General features: G+C 44.6%; 1 protein-coding gene across 14 annotated transcripts in view; it reads right to left on the bottom strand.

Moving 5' to 3' along the window:
- Positions 1 to 219: 219 nt before the first annotated feature.
- The window catches only part of NFIA (nuclear factor I A), a 360,757-nt gene continuing 341,676 nt past the window's right edge, over positions 220 to 19,300 (bottom strand). For all 14 annotated transcript variants that reach the window (XM_069788571.1, XM_069788580.1, XM_069788575.1 and 11 more), the window contains one exon: positions 220 to 7,455. In XM_069788571.1, the coding sequence (XP_069644672.1) occupies positions 7,438 to 7,455 (18 nt within the window). In that variant the 3' untranslated portion in view covers positions 220 to 7,437. The remainder of the gene's footprint in view (positions 7,456 to 19,300) is intronic.

A 19,300-nucleotide genomic window follows, 5' to 3' on the forward strand; every position in this document is an offset into this window, starting at 1 on the left:
GGAAAGTATGGCTGACGGGATGACAGTGACTCAATTTAACCAAATAACCCCGTGATTTGGAATGAAGCTACTGCCTGGGAAGCCCCAACCCTTGCCCAGGTCGTCGGGCCAGCGCCGGCCCCAGCGCCGCGCACCCAGAACGCTCAGTGCTGATGCCCGTGGCCCTACGGCCGCATCCCCCCCCCGTGCCCAGCTGAAAGTAAATAACAACACAGCCTGTTAGCATTAGCAATTTTTTATTTTCCTTTTTTGTTGCATAGGAAATGCAGTACTTGCTTCCAGTAATTGTATTGTAATGTGAGAAGGTGGTAGCACTAATGGTTGAATACAAGAGTTAAACTAATCCACACCAGCTCAAAAAACCTGCGGAGACTTAGTTGAATAAGAATGGATGCCCACAGTGATTCTCAACCAATTACAATTTTTTTCACAGAACACAGTAAAACTAAAATGGTAACTATGAGAGTCAATACAAGTATACTAGAGGCACGAGGGGCCTGACTCATAAAAAAAATGAACACGACATGGTATTAACACGGGTGTCAAGTGAATTTGCAGCAGATCTTTCACACGGCCGGTGGAAATTTTAGCGCCCCGAATTTCAAATTGATGCTGAGGGACTTGGCTGGGCCAGTCTCAGGCAGCAGGGCAGGGCCAGGTCAGAGCTCAGCCGTGCGGAGAAACCGCACAGCCTGCCAAAATGGAGATTTCTCCTTGATTGTATTTCCAAAGCAAAGAATTTTGCAGACCTTTCCCCAAGGCAGCAGGCGCAGGGCGCCGGCAGCAAGAACAAGCGGCGGCGGCGGCAGATGCCAAGCCGGGCACTCTCTTCCTACCATGCTCCGTCTAGAAACTCATCTTCTTCCCCCCCCCCCCCCATATTAATTTGTGGATGCAGATAAAAAAGGGGGGGGAATTTCACCCAACACAATTGTTTTTGTTCATGCTCGAGCATAGAAGATTAACTAAGTGGAAAATAGTCTTCCCTAAAAAAAAAAAGCGTACAAAGTACAAAAGTTCAGACTGTGTACAAGCATTTGCCTTGACGAAGGTTTTTCGCTAGAGCTGAGAGGTAGCGATCTTAGCATCATTTTTTCCCGCCGGTACGGACAAGATCTCGTTTGTAACCGAGCAGCCTCGTACCACCGCGTTACAGACCCCCGGCATCGGCCAGAGCGCGGCACGGAGTCGTCCTCTCCCCTGTCTCCCCCTTTTCTCCCGCCAGCCTGCGCCTCTGGGGTGTCGGAGCATGGTCCTGCGCTGCCTCGCCTCCTCCGCGGCCCCTTCCCATCGATTCCTCTTCTCCGGTGGGGTTAGGGGAGGCGGAGAGGGGAAGGGGAGGCAGAGGAAAGCCAGCGGGCGCGCGTGCCGAGGAAAGCGGGGCTCGCCAAAGCGTGCGCTGGGGAAGAAAGCCATCCTCAATTTGGACGAGAAAAGCCCACCAGCCTCCCGTGTTAATAGCAAAGGAGCTTTTATGAATCGGGCCCAAAGTTTGTACAGAGTTTGTTTGAAGAAAAATATTGCAACTGTGCATGAAACTAAACAACCACATGAGGTTTTTTTTTTCTTTTTTTCTTTTTTTTTTTTTTAAAGGGTTTTTTTCTTTCTATATGAGGAAGTCTGGTGTGAAGAAGGGTCAAGCATGGGTACCTGGTTAACCGCTGCCCATTAAGAAATCTCTCGCAACATGAGCTCAATCTTGTTTGTGGGTTTAAAGGACTGTCCCTTAAATTTGAACTTTATGCACCTGTTCTTCAGAGCAAGCTCTCTGAATTCTTAGGGTAGCTTTTCGAGACGAAAATCTTACCAGGCACGGATTTCTGGTCTCAAACACCATGTCCTGCCCTCTAGGGGGAAAAAAAAAAAAAAAAAAAAAAAAAAAGAAAAGAAAAGGAAAAAAAAAGAAAAAAAAGAAAAAAAACCCAAAACACAAGTAATACTGAATTTAAGTAAATGTATACCTCCAAAATACTGAAAACACCCCAAATCAAGAAAAGACAGAATTTGCGTTCTCAGTGAAATATCTTTAAACCTATCTGACAAGAACCAAGTCAGAAAAAAAGACTAACATAACTTTGAGTAATATTCATACAGCTACTAAGCATTATGGAATAGCATGCATTAATATTGTACGGTTATTTTACATCACCTATATCAGAAGGTTCTGACAGACAGCGAAGGCTACCGGTGTAGAAAAATCTTACTTCAGAAGAGCAATATAATACAGATTTCACAGGCACTACATTTTAATATATCAGGTATTATGCTGGTTTTCTTATAATTCTTTCTGTCCTAAAGCTGGCATTATAACAATGACCGAAAAGGCAAGGATCGAAGTAAACGGAAAGTAGATACCAAAGTTGATATATTCTTTTCTTTTTTTTTTCAGATAGATTAGTGCATAGTTTTCATGCAGATAAACACTGCTATGCATTTACATTGTTGGAAAGCAGAGTGAATTGAGCCCAAGTTGTCACATTTTTGTAAATCATTTTGCCAGCCTGTAATAGCACCATGTAATGGATTTGCATTAAACATTAAATTGATTTCAGAATTGGTGACACAGTATTCACTACAGTTAAGTGCTATGGAATAGCTTCAATGTTACCTGCTATATATCAAAGCAATTTTCATCCCACTGCTTTTTTATTGGAAAAAATAAAAGGAAAATGTACTCGATACTAATTAGACTATTGCGCAGCCTTGGACTTGATGATGGCATAGCTGGGTTTACTGTCAAACAGTAATACATGCATTGACTTCAAGACAAAATTGGCATTGTAAGCTTGATTTAATGAAAATCCTGCCTAGCAGGCAGTGTTAACTTCACAAGACCTGCCTCCGACAGACCTCATGAGGTTTATTTTGTTATTTATTTATTGTTTAGGTGCCATTGAAGCTCTCCTTACATTGTCATGCCGGTTATGGTTTTAATTTTGTTCGATGGAGGCCTTCTACCAAAAAAAAAAAAAAAAAAAAAAAAAAGATATTTCCAGAGACACAATGCAAAGTACAATATTAACTGACATTCTTAAAAAAAAATTCACCACAAGGAAAAAAAAACTGTTTTAGGCTATGTATCTGGGTTTTTTTGTATTTTTGTACAGTAAATATTTTATAACACTGTTACTACAAAGCTGCAAATATACGGAACAAAGAGAACTAGAGAAAGAAAAAAAAAATGTTAGAGGGATTTTGCATATTCCTGTGGGCTGACTGAATACTGTGGAGTTGAGAAAACTTGGTGTTTCTTTTCCCCTTCGACCTTAAGGGGAGGGGGAACAAGCAACAGAGACAAAGTGTACCATGGCTGCCTAAACTCGAAGCCCGAAAGTTTTTATTATAAAGGAAGAAGAATAAATAATAATGGCATTGCTGGGGTGTGCGGCATGATAAAAGCAAGTGCCCTCGCTCGAAAAAAAGAGGAAAAAAGGAAAGGAATTAACTTGAGAAAAAGTCAATTCGCGCTAAGCCAGTTCTAGGGCTTTAAATTTGGATGGGTGGGGGGGTGGATACAGGTCAGAGTATTTGTGCGTCTGACGGTTTCTGGAGAGAAGGAGACGGGGAGAAAAAAGTTGTTCGCGAGACTCCAAAAGGACGGCCGGAGCGACTCGGAGGGGAGCGGGAACGTAACCCGACGCGGAGTCGGGGGCTCCGGCCGCCGGCCCGACTCCTGCCCGCAGCCCGCACACCCCAGCGGGACCCCTCCGGCTCGGCTCCCCACTCCTGGCTTGACTTGGAGGACTAAAACACTGTTTGTTCTCTACACCTGCACAGAACGGAACTGCTGGGTTTTCTGCGTGAGAGTAAGGTGAACGAAAATTTAATTTAGTGTGTAATACTTTACAACCCCTGTTGGTTAACACCCTTGACCGCCTACCTAATGTTTTAAAGCCTTTAAAACATTTTTTTTTCTCGCAATTCTGCTCAGAGTTCCCTAACTTTAGCGTCATCAAACTTAATATGACAAAATACCTTCAAAAATACAGCATACCTGTAATGTCCATTTACAATGGTTCTTCAGTAGCCTATACTTCTCAAGCATAGGAATATGCTATACCATTGAGAGAAGAAAAATAACTGTATTTAAATACATACAAAAAGGAAACGGGAAAGTTTTTAACTTAAATCCAGTTCCCAAAGGAAAAAAAAAAAAAAAAAAGCAATTCTATGAACGCTGCCTTTATAACGAACAATCAGAAATTCCACTAAGCTAATTTGACAGAAATTTTTCCTCATTTAAACAACATTACAAAAGTCCTGCATTATAAAATAGGGTAGAATAAATCAGTGTAATCAATAAAACTATACAACATACAAATTACATATCTTCTGAGTGGGCAGTTTAATTCTCTCTCTTTGCAGCCATGACTACAACATGCTCACTAAAAACAACTAACTGCCCAAACTATTGCTTAGTTTGTTTTGTTTAAAAAAGGGTGCAATTTTATTGTATATACAACCAATTTACTGGTAATACCTTGTCTCATAGCAAGGTTCTGACAAAATGTTTGTCTAGGCTTTTTTCCCTTCACTGTGAAGCACTGAAAGCTGCTATTTTTTTTTTTAGTGCACATATGTCTTAATAAAGTAATGCCCAGCTAAGTGCTATAGGGAAGGCAAAGGATGCTGGCTAGAGGATGTGATACCATATACTAACAATCACACAATACAATAGAGCAAAATGACTACTCAACCACTTATCAGACACATATGAAAATCCAAAACATTTTATTTTTTCCTTAAATAGAGAATAACCAGTAAACAATTTTCAGAACTTGGAAGTTTAAAAACGTGCATATAAAAATGGGCATTATATACTTTTATTGAATGTGGATTGATTGCAGTCTGCTAATAAAAATGGGTGTGGGATCTGAAGAAAAAGGAAGTTTTTTTTTTTTTAAGGCTTGCTTGTGAAAGGAACAGTTGTAAAACAAAAATTGCTTGAAGCAGGGTTCAGCTTAGTGCTTCACAGTTTGACTGCTTCTCTAAGAAGAGCCCTTCCTGCATGTGCATTCAAAATCACAAAAGTACAAAGACAAACACCTAAAACACACTGCGTCAAGTGCAGCACCAACTTTGGTCAAATAAAAAAAAATTAAAAGAAAAATTAATAATTGCTAAGCTTTTCTACATGATATAAGCAGGTATTGCATATTTTCATATATCTGGGAGAAAACAAAACAAAAAGGAAGACTCCAAATAAAATGTAAAATGCAGCAACATCCAAAAATACTGATAATCTAGCATCTACAGATCTCAGAATAGCACTGCCACTGACCATACAGGACAATAAACACTACTCCTATCTGCGGAACAACTAACATCCTATTTAATTCTAGATGTTGAAACTGACAATGGCTGACATAAAAGTCACATTTACAAAAAGTGTCTCCAAATGCTTGACTAGGGAAAAACCCCTTTCAATATAGGAACATGTGCAACAATTCCACAAATAATCGCTATCCAGGGCAAGGCACATTGATATGGAATTTTTTTTTTTGTTTCGTGCAAATTAAGAAAACAAAACAAAACATTGTTTCAGGGAAAAGATGAGGAGCAAAGTGTCTTCCCAAGAATTTCAGTTACTTGATTGTATAGGACAGTAGTAGAAACCCTTCTGAAGGGTCGAACAAACATAGTTTAAAGGCAAGTGCCTGGAATAGGGATTACAATATTGTGTCTTAATGCACTCTACTTTACCCTACATTAACTATATAAAAATTAGTTACTAACACTAGAACATGCAGAGACTTTCTCTGATTAGCTGGACTCGCCAACCAGAACGTATATATATGTATAGTATAGGAAACCTTCTTAAAGTTGCATGTGAAGCAAAGGGGTGCTCCGCTGTCTGATAGAAAAAATCACTTGCACTCTTTTTTTTTTTTCTTTTTTTTTCCTTTTTTTTGTACATAAGATACAGGACGTTTGGGGTCCAAACTTTTTTGTGTTTTTTTTTTTTTTTTTCTTTTTTTCTTCTTCAGCAAGTGCCCTTGCTTTGAACTGGCATAAGTTGTAAGATCAGCATCATTCGTTTCTGTAATGTTTTCTTCGCAGTCCAGAAAATGTACCAGTTCAGGGACACGAAGGTGTTTTACTTTCTGGACCGTTCTCTCTTATTCCCAAGGTGTTTGAGAACTGATAAACCCTATATTGCCGGAAACACGTAAAATTTGTCAGAATTGGCATAATCCATTATAGTGACTTTTAGCTTATAAAATTAACAGATATTATGATTTCATTTTAGTTATGTGCTTTGATAACAGAAAATGATTAATTAGCATTTAATGTAGTTAACATATTGTGGTAAAAGCACCATTAGATTTGTTTTTTTTTTTTTTTAATTTTCCTTCAGTTTTAAAGGGATACAAGTTCAACAATAAAAAACATAAAAAGCAAAAATAGCTCCCCTTTTTCTTGCAAGGCTGTTTTTTACCCCAATAATTTAGAGTCCTGGGGTGGAAGGACTTGGAAAACAAAAATAGAATTTTCAACAATCTCTATCTTACAAAGATATTTAGCTATCCAATGAAATTGCACTTTACTCAATTCAAAATTCGATTGTTTTGATTGATTCCTGTCAGTTTCTGTCAAAACAGACCAACTTCCCCATTTCTGCGTGAATTTTTGTGTAATTGTTGAAAATTGTTGAAAAATGTTTTTTTTTTAAATGTAAGTGCAGCATTTCAAACTTTTTTTCTTTTTTTTTCTTTTTTTTTTTTTAGTGAATAGTAGTAGTTCGATGTTTTAAATTGCTCTGCAATTGAGTGGAAAAAAATTGTTGACAATGCTCTTATGGTTCATGTTACGTATCTAAGTGCCGACTGTAAAAAAAAAAAAAAAAAACCAAAAAAAAAAACCCCAACAAAAAAAAAACCTGCAATTTTTTTTCCGATATGTTACAGAAAAACATGCTCTATGTCTGTCCGGTAAGTTATATATTGCAGAATTCAGCTACTACAAAAGTTATAGTTTAAGTGTGTTTCATGATTTCTCAAGAAGTCTCACACCTGTATGGGAAAAATCGATGAGGATACTGTAAAACAGTTAGGCTCCATATGGAAAGTGTGTTACAACAGCGAGTTGGTAAGCAGCAGCAGAGGCTAGTTCTACTCAGTGTCACCTAACGCTTACACTACCAATGAAACACTTCAAAAGTTATGAAGCCCAACCATTTCCAGCACCATATGAGAAATTACAACAGTCCTAAGTTGTCTAAAAAAAAAAAAAAAAAAATAAAATCTCGAAAAAGTTACGGCCTTTGCCATTCAACCATAACGTTTGCCATTTCCATGTACTAGTTTGCTGTCGGTGTCTGCTCGCCTCCCCTTCCGCCGATGTGAAGTCGCTGCGCTGCGTTGCTGCTGCTTCCGTGTTACAGAGGTGGGAAGGGGTCTGGTGGTCTGTCCGGTGGGTGGTGGGAAGCGGAGACTTTTATCCCAGGTACCAGGACTGCAAAAGAGAGAGGAGAAGCGTCAGCCCCGCCGCCCGCTTTCCCTGCTTCCCGAAGGGCTCTGGGCATCGCCGCCAGCCTCCTCCGCCAAGAGGGGGGCTAATTGAGACCGTGACGAATCGACCTAATTACAAAGCTTAATTAAAAATACTGTACGAATCAATATATTTTTTTTTTTCCACCGACAGTCGCTGGACATAGCTACAGATGAACGCGGGGGTCATGTCACGTTACAAGTTATCAATCTTTTTAATAGATTATGGCTTGAAGATCCCTCCAGTTCACTTTTGTCTAATCCCCTGAAAAGGCGATACACATTCGCCTCTCTGTGCCATTTATCACCCTGCAGTCGGGGTTTTCTTGGGTATTTAGGCATGTGCCAGCATAAGCATCTGTTGCTTTATACTGCCCTGCTTCAACTGTCTCGCTGGAACAGATGCACAGAAATTCAACAACAGGGCTGTTTTCTTAGGAGAAATGTGGATCGCTAGAAAAAAGCCAGGATAAAGCAAATCTGGGGGAAAGTGGATCGGCGAAAAGGTCCCGTTATCTCTGGCCGTGCTTGCGTTTCAAAGCAAAAGGTGGACCTCAACTAATAGCTTTCCTTTGGGAAAATTGGGGTTTTTTTCCCCTTCTTCCCCCCAAAGGGAGGGAATTCCCTGGGATTTCAGCTCCGCAACAATGCCACCCTTAACCCAACCGCGCAGATGCCCAGAGCACAGAAAGCAATTTCGCTCCTCAATAGGAAAATAAACACCGTCGGAAAGCTGGAGTGGGCTCTGCTGGAGTCGGGGCAGTGCCACCGCACCGGGGAGACCCGACTCGGCCCCGGCGAGGTCAGACCAACCTGAACCCGGGATGAATAAGAGCAGTGTTAGGCCCTGGGATTGTGCGCGCAGGGGGATGCTACTTGGCAGTGACATATTGCTGTGGGAATACGGCAACAAGCGGCAACTATTTAGCCTGAAGTAAAGTAATACAACAAGAAAGATTCAGGTATTAAAGGGCCGTTGCTGATACCCCACGTTTTTACTTTGGCTCCCGTAATATATGAGGTGCATACGTGTGCACGTATAAACTGACGACAAGTTTTACCAACTTTTTCCTCTTCCTTTTCAGCGTCTGACGTGATTGATAGCATAATCAACCCGGGGTGGATTTATGAACATTTACAGAAGACTCTGAGGCAAGCTTCATGTGGGACTGGGAGATTATGTGGTCTTGCCATGGAGGTAGGAACCGGTAAAACAAATAGCACGATCGGAGAAGTTGTCCTGCTTCCAATACACCTCATTAACTAACTCTTCCTCCGCTCACCCTTCTGAATACAAACATGCCGGTCCCCTATCAGCTCCATCTATTGCCTACAGATTTTATATTTAGACTTACGCAGGCTGCAATTAAACAAAATAGTTCTCATATGTAAAGTTCATAAACAGAGAAAAGTTCTGGCGGGATTTGTGAAGTGCTGCCAAGTCCCGCTCCCCTCCCCGCTCGCAGGGCCCTATTGATTTTAGGCGGGCGCGGGGAAGCCGAGCGCGGGCCAGCCGAGCGCGGGCCGTGCCGCAGGCACCTCTGGCCACCGCGGGCTGCGAACTCTTCCAAACTTCACAGGGTCGTCCCTTACGCTCGTCGTTTGAGCGTGACAGTCTTTGGCCGGGCTGGGAACCGTGGCCGTCCCCGGCAGGGAGTAGAGGGGTTAAAAATTCAGAGCCGATGGTTCAAATCTATATCGCAGATGTCCAACTGGCTCCCATTGCCGCTGGCCTGGCCACATGGCCCACTGGCCGGGGATGGTGGGAGCTGCGCTGGCCTCGCCACTCCTCTTTGGCTTCGAAAGCGGGTTTAAAGAAAGAAGGGGGAAAAAGGCAAAAAAAAGGGGGGGGGGGGAAGGGAAAAAGGAAAAAAAGGGGGGAAAAGGGGAAAAAGGGGGGGAAGGGGTAAAAAGGCAAAGAAAGGGGGAAAAAGGCAAAAAAGGGGGGAAAAAGGCAAAAAAAGGGGGGGAAGGCAAAAAAGGGGGGAAAAAGGCAAAAAAGGGGGGAAAAAGGCAAAAAAAAGGGGGGTGAAAGGCAAAAAAAGGGGGGAAAAGGCAAAAAAGGGGGGGAAAAGGCAAAAAAAGGGGGAAAAAGGCAAAAAAAGGGGGGAAAAGGCAAACAAGGGGGGGAAAAGGCAAAAAAAGGGGGAAAAAGGCAAAAAAAGGGGGGAAAAGGCAAAAAAGGGGGGGGGGGGAAGGCAAAAAAAGGCAAAAGAAAGGCAAAAAAAGGGGGGAAAAAAGGCCAAAAGGGAAGAAGCGAGCGAGCTGCGGCCGCGGCGGTGGGGCTGCCCCCGGAGGAGGCCGGCGGTGCCGACCGGCGGCGGCCGCGCTCCGCTCCCCGGGGCCGGGCTCCCCCCCGGCCCGGCCGGCAGGGGATGCGCGCCGCCGCCGCCGCGCCGCTCGCTCCGTCCGTCCGTCCGTCCGTCCGTCCCCCCCCCTCCCCAACCACGGCACCGCGCTCCTTCACGCATCTTGCTATTCAGCCTGCGCCTTGCAGACAAGGTTACCCCAGAGCGGCTCTGTAATCCTTCACTGAAATAGGCTTTATTGATTGCTCTGGTCTATTGTTCCCTTTTCAAGTCCCCCAAGTTCAAGTTCATCCTGGTGTTACATCATGTCTCGTTGCTAGGGGCAACCAGACAGCCCCAGACGTGACTATCATTAGCAAGAGCCGCGCTGCGCCCTCCCACCGCCCGCCAGCCGCTCTGACGTAGCAGCCGCGCTGCAAACACATTGAAGTATTTATTCTGCCTAATTTATGACCTCCACAGCAAGAGAGACCCCCACTCCAAAAACCAACACTGTTGTATATTTAATTAATCTGTCTTTCTCTGGCACTTGGGAAAGTTAGACAAAGGTCTAATTATTGTGTGTCGCTCCCCACACTTTTCTTTTTGGGGTGACTATTTGCATGGGAAAAGAAACGGCGAGGCTGGGCGCGAGTCCCCTCCCTCCAAAACACCTTTTTTTTCTCCCCTGCCCTATTGACATTTCATGAAATACTTTAGCTGCTTAAGGGAATTAGAAAAAAAAAAATCTGATGTGAATGTAACTCCTTCTGAGTTGGTATTCAGTAACACAAATCAACTCATGACATGTTTAAATTTAAATGCTAACCACACACTCTGCGAGTTACTTTAAAGGTTAGTTTTTAATCAATAGAAGTTGCTGACTCCGGAGTTTTTAGCGGCGCAGTGCAGCTCTGGGGCCTTTGTCTAGCGTTGGGCTTTCAAACTTTTTTTTTTTTTCTTGAGATGATTTTAGCAATGATTTGCAGACACAGAGTGCTATTGTGCTCCTGACTAGCAACATGTCAATAAAGGAGTAGAGTTACCATGCACTAGGGTGTCAATATGACTCCTGCAGACACCGCTCGGCCCTAATACCAATGAAGAACTTAATTAACCCTTACAGGATCGACCCAAACCGCGCCGCTGTTTTTTAAACTTCCACCGCCTTCGCTGAGAAGCTGCTTTTACAGGACCCCAACTCCGAGCACCTCGCCAACAGCTGCATCCCGCGTCGCCTGCTCCCGCAGCCCCGCTTGGATGAGATGTTTTATGGGCTGAGGCAGCAGAACAGCGAGACAGAGAGCGCATTTACCCATCACGTCCCACCAGCACCGCTCTCAGGATACCGTTTTAATTTAGAGCGTCTTACAGCTGAAACGCACACACAGAATGATCCTCCTTTTCTGCTAATCATTTTAATATTAAGATCTCATATCCCCCTCAAGCCTCCTATACACGTCTAAGGCTTCCCGGATTAGGGCTGAAGAGCACCATTGTCCTCCTGAAGCACCTGTGAAACTTCCCTGCGAGGGGAGAGGAGCCCTCCGCGCCTCAAATGAAACCGCCTAGGAAGCGTATTAGGCTTTCGGAGCCCCGATAGTTGGGATCTGTCAAGTTTTTTTTTCACGATTAGGGGGCTTACAGGGGAAGAAAGAAGCCTGGATTCCCTACGTTCGGACGGCTGAAGTGTTTTAGGACTTCTTTCAGAGCACTGCTCCACGTGGTGCAGGCTGTGCTCTCACGTCGAACCACCTTACCCGTTTCATCCCTTCACATTCCGTAACCTATCCGACTGCACCCAGACAGAGAACGGCATATTGCCTTTCTTAATTTAAAATCTCCTTTTAAATCATGTGCTCTATCACAATACGGTTAGGATGATATTATCTCCGCACGTTTTCATAAAAGAGCCAGTATTTTATTTCCCCTCTATTTACTTTGCAGCACTATTCTCTCAGCGAGCGTAGAGCTAAATGAATACACCGGAGCTAAAGGTCCTACTCAGTAAAATTACTGCCACGCAGTTGTCAGTGCCACTACGGGTCTGTATTGTCCTGCCGAGCATCTCGCTGTCCTTCCCCAGTGCTCAAGGTGAAACATCAGAAAGAATTCTGCAGTCCGGTACGAGATCTTCGCTTCCCTTTCTCCAGTCAAATGAAGAAGTAATCTCATCAGGTTGAAAAGTGCTGACTAAGGATTTAATAAAGTGCCTGCAGATGTGTGTCATCTCTAAGGTATTCAACTCATGTAATGCAAAACAGTTCCACACCGAATGTGCTTATAAAATTCCATTTAACCATTGCAGAGCTCTATTTTACTGTTCTCGGAGGAGTATTATCACAGTTTTTTTCCCCCCCTAATTTACAGCACCATGAAAGTTGAAACTCTGTGCTGCCAGTATCTGAGAATCCTCACAGTAGTAAGGTTTTATGAACCATAAACAATATCTACTTGACTGAATCCTAAACAGGAAATCTGAAATGGCAATTACGTTTCTTTGATAGCGCAAGTCTATTTGTTTCTTATGCTCTTCTGCAGATACCAGAGACACACAAAAATCCTCAAGCCACTTCTGACAATCGGGTCCTTTGTATGGGAAGAACAGCAAGGAAACACTCCGCGATTCAGGATATTTAAAAGGAGAAAAGCTGAAAGTGCCTCATTGACTCCAGTAGCAGTTTCTGCCTGCGTCAGGAGCCCAGAAACAGGCCCATTGTTTATTAAAATCTTCTTAAACCAGCCTTCCTGCACGACGTGTTTCACCCCCGGCTCCCAAGCCTCACCGGGAGCACCGCTCACGTGTTTTAAACCAGAAAGACAATCGTATGCAAACTTGTTAAATTTACTTCTACCTGCACATCTCCTGCCCTAACAATGAGACCTTTCAGCTCACACAAAAAAGTGAGGGTTGTAAAGCGGCCCTATCTGTTTTTCAAATTAAAAAGTTAAACAAAAGTCCTCAAGGGCAAAGTTTAACGCTGCGGAAGGAGGTTGTTAATGTGGAATCCAGAACTGGGTGTGACAGTTGGCTTATTTCTCCGGGCGATGTAGGTTATTTAAGGACATTCACACGTTTGAAACTCTGACAGACTCCACACATAGGAGCTTTTGCTTCACCTAATCCACTTAGGGCTAAGACCCGGTCTGCGCTAGCCATTTTCTTCAGGTTTCAGCCCGGTTCGGCTGCCTGGCAGCGGGATGGGTCGGTGCCATCGGGACTTCAAACGCGGCTGCCGCGCTGCTGCGGCCGTTGCTGCCCCGGGCACGGCTGCGCTTGCAGGAAGCTATCGCTGCACGGGCCCGGGCGGGAAAATCCACCTTTGATAAGAGCCTAAATAAAAAAAAAACCCTGCAGCTTTACTAAAGAGCTCGCCGGCAAAGCGGCTGTTTGAGCAGCCGAGCTGAACCCGAGCCACGACCGTCGGGCACCTGCGAGGATTCATCACGGCGCATCAGTTCAGTTGTTTTGTTTGGGGATGACATTTCAGTCATCTCAAGAACTTCAAGGCAATCAAAAACATTAACCCCGGGAAGGTGAATCGGGGTAACGAGTCCTTCTGGTTGCAGAGATAAAATGAGAATGTAAACAGCTAGGCAGCAAAGCGGTCCTTTAGACATCCCCTTGTGAGAGGTCCCGGGAAGGCTCTTCCCCACGGTGGGTCATTTGAAAGCAAGGGGCCAAAACTGGGGCTTTGATGCAATTTCAGAAGGGCTGCCAGGGTGAGTGAAGGCAGCGGCACTTCAGCTTCTGGTGCGACTGGCTGGAGGGCTCCTGCAGATAAAGCAACTGCTTTTGGTTTACCCCACGTCTGGATTCGTCCCACTTTTCTATTGGTTTCTCCAGAGTTTCTCCAGGCATGGAATTTGATCCTACTGCATAAACCAAAAGGTGAATATTAAAGACAAGGTCACCTTTGTGCCTATGGAAGTGATTTTCTTAGAGCTAGGATTAATTATTTAGTAATTATATTTTCCAAAATGAAATACCGAAAGGGACGTAAGTAGCACGTTGGTCCTCCCCAAAGGGACATAAAACAGTGAGTGAATCTTCTGGTTGTCCAACATCCGCACCCAGGAGAGTCCCACGCCCCACTGTGAGCATATTTATACTGTCTCGAGGAAGATAAAGCCCGTCCCGGGAGGGACACTAGTCTCCAGGCGATGTGTACAGTAGCTCTGCATCCAATAGCTTTTGCGAGAATGCCAATTGTGGCAAACTGCATTAAATTACGTGCAATAATTTTGTAGTATGGACTTCTGCCTGCTGACTATTAAAAATGTATAGTAGTCCAAACCACTTCTCTCCTGGGACCAACAAACTCACTTCAGGCAAGATTTCTGCTTGGGTTCAAACCTCAAGTTGGGAACAGCTAGTGTTTTTAACTAAGTCACCCCAAGCCCTCCCAAACCTATGAAAACACACTCATACAGCAACTCCTGCTGTTGTTCCAGACATCTGAATGTTCCAGTAAAGTGTCCCAGCTGGCCCCAGATGTTTCTTAAGTATAAAGCAATGCTCTGAGCGCGGGACCCCCTGCCGCCCGAACCTGAAGCTCAGCGGATTAAAGATTGACTGCGCTATGACATATTCGCATTTAGCCTGAATATAATACAGCAAAGACTTATCAATGGCAAATGTTTGAAATGTAATCCAGCAAGCAGAGTAGGCTGGCACTTTGAATATGATGTATAAATAATGTATGGGAACTTAAGATCTAAATTAGATCTACAGGAAGAAAACTTTTCCTTTTCTCTGACTCTAAAAGAAAGTTCTCTCACAATGAGGTCATTTTTATGTCCGTCTTTCAGTTTACAATTTTACTTTTAGACAGAGGGTCTTCCTTCTACTTCGGGAACATTTTGCGAGTTACAGTTTTCCTCCAGTTTTCTAAATAGCGAAGCAAAGAAGCTCATTTATTTGTTAGTAAATTGACTTTGAAATCTGCAAAATAACTTCTAAACTTTGCGTGGTACACTGAAAGCTAACTGCAGTAACGCTAAACCGTAACCCTTGCTGTTTAAAAAAAAAAAAAAAAAGATAGTGGAGTGAAAGAGAGAGAGGAAAAAGAAAGGGAGAAAGAGAGAGAAACAATCCCATTTTGGTTTTTGTTAGAGGACGGCATACTACATAGATCAGAGACTTTTCAAAAAATAAAAACCCCCACTGTACACAAAGCACAGGAAAATGTGAGGAAAAAAGGAAAAACCTAAAAGCAGCTTAGAATGTGTTAACTCTGCCATTCTGTCAGCTTAAAGAGTATTTTATGCTTGATCAACAGCTCTCTTTTATTATGCTTTTCTTTCATTCATTCAAGACATCAAAGACCAGAACCACCAGTGTACCTGATCTACCAGAAGAACTTGTAAGGGTGTTCTAAAGAAACGGGGGTATTGGGAGCCAGACACCCCTGCGGACAAGGCAGTTCAAAGAGAATATTTCAACAATGATTACATTTTGTAAATCTTTGTACGAAAGACAGCTTATTTCCTGCTTTTTTCATGAAAAATAGATTCTATCCATTAAAGTGAGCCCACAGTATGAAAGTTACTTGAGATCTGAGGTACAGCAAGCGGATTAAGTGGATGGTGAGATGAAATCTTTGAGAGAGACGATGGCTTTCTCTGATATTTGTCGCTGCCGTAAGGTTTTCTGACTGGGATAGAAACTTTTTTTTTTATTATTTATTTGTAGACTTGCTGGTGGCAGTGAAGACGTTTGTAAAAGCAAAATAAACCAAAATGAAACAGAAAGGAAAATCGTAACAAATAAAGGAACTAAGAAAACAAATGGCTGCAAAAACCTTTGGACATGTTTAAAAGAAAAACTATATATATTTGCCCCACTCCAAAAATCGCAGGCTAGCCATTTAAATCCAGCAGACAACTCCAAAGTGCAGCACACAGACCCAAGCCAGCTGTTTACTTTTCAAAGCCCGTGGTGGTTTCTGCATTGATAAACTATATAACCTCACACACACAGAAGGGATTTTAGCTATGCCAGACCTCATTGCTCTGTCCCGGTCTCTTTATGCACTGTCACAGAATAAAAATGATCCTAACACAAACCCTGAAATAATGTCTTGCTCCAGAAAGGACATCTTTGTAGATATTTCCTGAGTTACTGCCAAAAAGAATTTTTTTCGCCCATTCATCCTTTCAAAGTTTTGCTATAAACATAGCCAAAATTGTTCGGGAGTAATCAGAAATGACCAAAATATGACCCACCAGCCAAGTACAGCTTTGGCGGGGGAGGAAGCTGCCCGCACGCCTGTGGCCCGGCCAGCAGCCACCTCTGCCACCACACCTGGGTGACACTCACCGGCACTGGCATGGCTCTTGCTCCCCTGGTACGTACATTGCCTTTTGCAAGGGAAGAAGAAAACAGCAGTACGTATTTTATCAAAGAAGCAAAAAGACGACTTTAAAACCCGCTTCGTGGTTTACGTCTACTATTGCAATTTAAAAGTAAATATGCTGCAAAGGGGTTTTTAAATTCTGCACTTTATGCCTCGCTTTTTAGACAGCCCTGTATTTTCCTCTGCTGGAAGCACAGTTAGATTTGCTAGAGAGTGCAACACTTCAATATTTCTTATGCTAAATCTCACTTATTTCTTTCCTTTTATGAAATAAAGTGTGCATCGGGACTTGGATCCGCTTATAACTTCACGCCGGAAACTCCTGTGGAAACTGGGATGGCAGACGCACTGCTGCGACGGGACTTTCCGGCATTTTGCTAGGAAAAAAAGCGAGCCCTTCGGGAACGGCCGTAAGCCCGTTCCCGAAACTACAGCGCCCGCGTTGTCCTCCGTTTCCCTGTGCCCCTGGACACGGCACAAAGCTGGTGGGTGCCGGGGGACCCCGCAAGCCCTGACGGTGGGTGTGCGGGGCCGGTGGCAGCCCCCGGCTCCCAGCCCCTCGCGTCCGCGGTCTGCCCGTCCCAGGCTCCGGCAGCGCGTTTGCAAGTTCAAGTTCAGGTTTAAGCGAAATAAAACGCTCCTCGGGAGTCTGCAGCCAGCCCTCATTTACATGTGATCCCTCTGAACTTCGCCTGCGCCAGCGCGCCCTGTTTCCAGGGCCCGCCGAAGGAATGTTTTACAGTTAGAGCCCGCAGTGCTTTCTCAGGCATTTTAGACCCAGAGGCCCAAGTTTCAAGCTGCAGCATTAAAAGTTTCCACAGAGCTACTGCAGAGAGAGGGAGGAAGGGGGGTGGGAGGGAAATGAGGAGAACAATATCGTCTTAATTGTCTCTATATAGCTCCACAGTTAAAGTATTACTTTTTAAAGGGACATAATTTATTCTAGAGGCACGGTGTTATAACAACCAGTACATACTTTCACCGCAGCGTAACCCGCTCTATTCTTCATTGTGCTCTCTGGTTTTGTTGCTTTTGCAGAACTCCTTGTTACCCAGTCCCCTATACTGTACTTACAGTTTTATTCAATTTAAGCCAGTTCCTGCAGTCCTCAGGCGAGCGCAACTCCCCTGAAGCCTCAGGAGTTTTGCCTGCACCAGGACTGCAAAAATAATCTCCCCGCAACCACCGTTTCCCCCAAAGTTTCTTTACTTTTATTGCTTTAGACAATCGGCGAAAGTCATCCAAAGAAAATCAACCCCCGGTCTGGGCCTCCCAAGCTCCATTTGCAGCGAGACAGCCTGAGCGCGCACACACGTACACGCACGCACGCACACACTCGCTCGGGGGGTTTGCCCCCCGGACTCTCCTTCCCCGTCCCGTGCCGGCGGGGAGCGACGCAGCGACTGGAGCTACGTGAGGGGGGCCATGGGGACGAGGGGTCCCGGCGGGACGGGCTGCTCTGCCAGCAAATTGCTGCAGAGGCTCCGGCTCTTTGCTCTGCAGAGTTTGGGGTACAAAAGGTGGTTTTCAGCTGCTTTTCTTGACTGCCTTGATTGTACTTGAGAGTACACAGTGCAAGAGGAAAGCGAGGGGAGATAATAACTTGAACCGGAGGGGAAAGCGAGCGCTCCCTCCAAAATCCCCCCCAAAACCTCCAGCGCTGGGTGTCTATGGGCGAAGCAGACAAATGAGCAGCCCCGTGGTACCACTGAGAGAGCAAAGGCAGCGTGCGCAGCCTGGTAAAAGCAGGGCAAAAAATAGTGGGGGGACAGGTCGGCGGAGGGCCGGGATGCGCAGGCGAGGAATTGGGCTGTGGGCAGCAGGAACAGCGGGGCTGGCGGGGCGCACGGCGGGCAGGTGCAGATGGACAGAGGGACGGCATGGGAGCCGGGGACTCCTGGACGAGGGGGCCGAGAACAAGAGCACGTTTTCAGAAACGGGCAGAGAAAGGCTGGGGGTTTGGAAACCGCAGAAAGGCAAGAGGAATCGGGGTTTTGGCAAGACTTAGGTGTACCGGGCAAGGAGATCAAAACCCGTCTCCAAATGAACATGGACAGAAATAGGGGCATGGAGGCAACTCTGGGTTTTTTGCCACATTGACCTTAAAATTAAAGTAGGCAAACTGGAGGAATAATGAATCAATTCAGCAGTGAACCCCCCTTCCCAAATCTCCCCTTAAAAAAAAAAAAAGCCAAGAGGGCATTGAGCTGAACAAAACCCCCCCTCCTGAACGCGAGAACTTTTGATGTCTGCGTTTTTCCTGATGCTTTGTACCTTGCTAAACTGAACAAACTGCTCTGAGAAAAGTGGACGGCCGTGCACCGAGCCTGTGCTCAGCGCTCGGCCCCCGGGGTGTGCGGCCGTGGGGATCGATGACGGGACTTCTCCCATTCTACCAGGGACGTGGTGGCCGAAGAGTCCCGTACAGCTCTGTCAGGGCCATCGGGGTTGGGATGATACAGGAGCTGGGTGACCGGGGCGAGGAGGGGCCACTGCAGCCTTCGGAGGTAGCCAGCTCTCCGGTGGAGAAATGGGAAAAGCCTTCGCAGCACATGATGTGCCTTTGGATGAGGAGGGACATATTAGACATGGTTGGCTAAAGGGAGTTGGGTCTTGGCCTAGTGTGGAGTGATTTTCACAGATATTGTGAGATGCCAATGAAAGTCCTGGTGGAGTGTAAAGTCATTAAATGAGATGAAATTAAACAATTTAGTTATTTCTGCTTCATCATATTTGTGCAGTATGGCAGGCAGAATGAATTACTACTAATGATCAAATTTAGTAATACTAATTAAACTATCTCAATTTAATTAATACTAACAGAGAAAACAGACAAAATTACTAATGTAAACCTTGAACTTAAAATCGAAAGGTGCCTCTCTGCTTTTATAAGTCAATGAATGTGAGGCTTTGCTCTGAAAATAGACTGTGTAGAAGTGGCTCTTTGTACTCAGTAAGTAAGCTGCTCTATTGTACGGAGAATTATAGCTCTACCCCATCTATTTTTTTTCCTAAATGTTACTACTTTTATTCCTCATATTCCTGAAGAGCCTCCAGGAGAAGAATCTGAACTCTGTTTTGCAACAGGACTGATAAAGCCATTACCATTACTGGGACAAGTTCTGCCCTTGTTACTACTGTTAGGAGGACAACGAGTTTATAG

Source organism: Haliaeetus albicilla, chromosome 8 (genome assembly GCF_947461875.1).
Source record: "Haliaeetus albicilla chromosome 8, bHalAlb1.1, whole genome shotgun sequence".
In the NCBI taxonomy this organism is placed as follows: Eukaryota; Metazoa; Chordata; class Aves; order Accipitriformes; family Accipitridae; genus Haliaeetus; species Haliaeetus albicilla.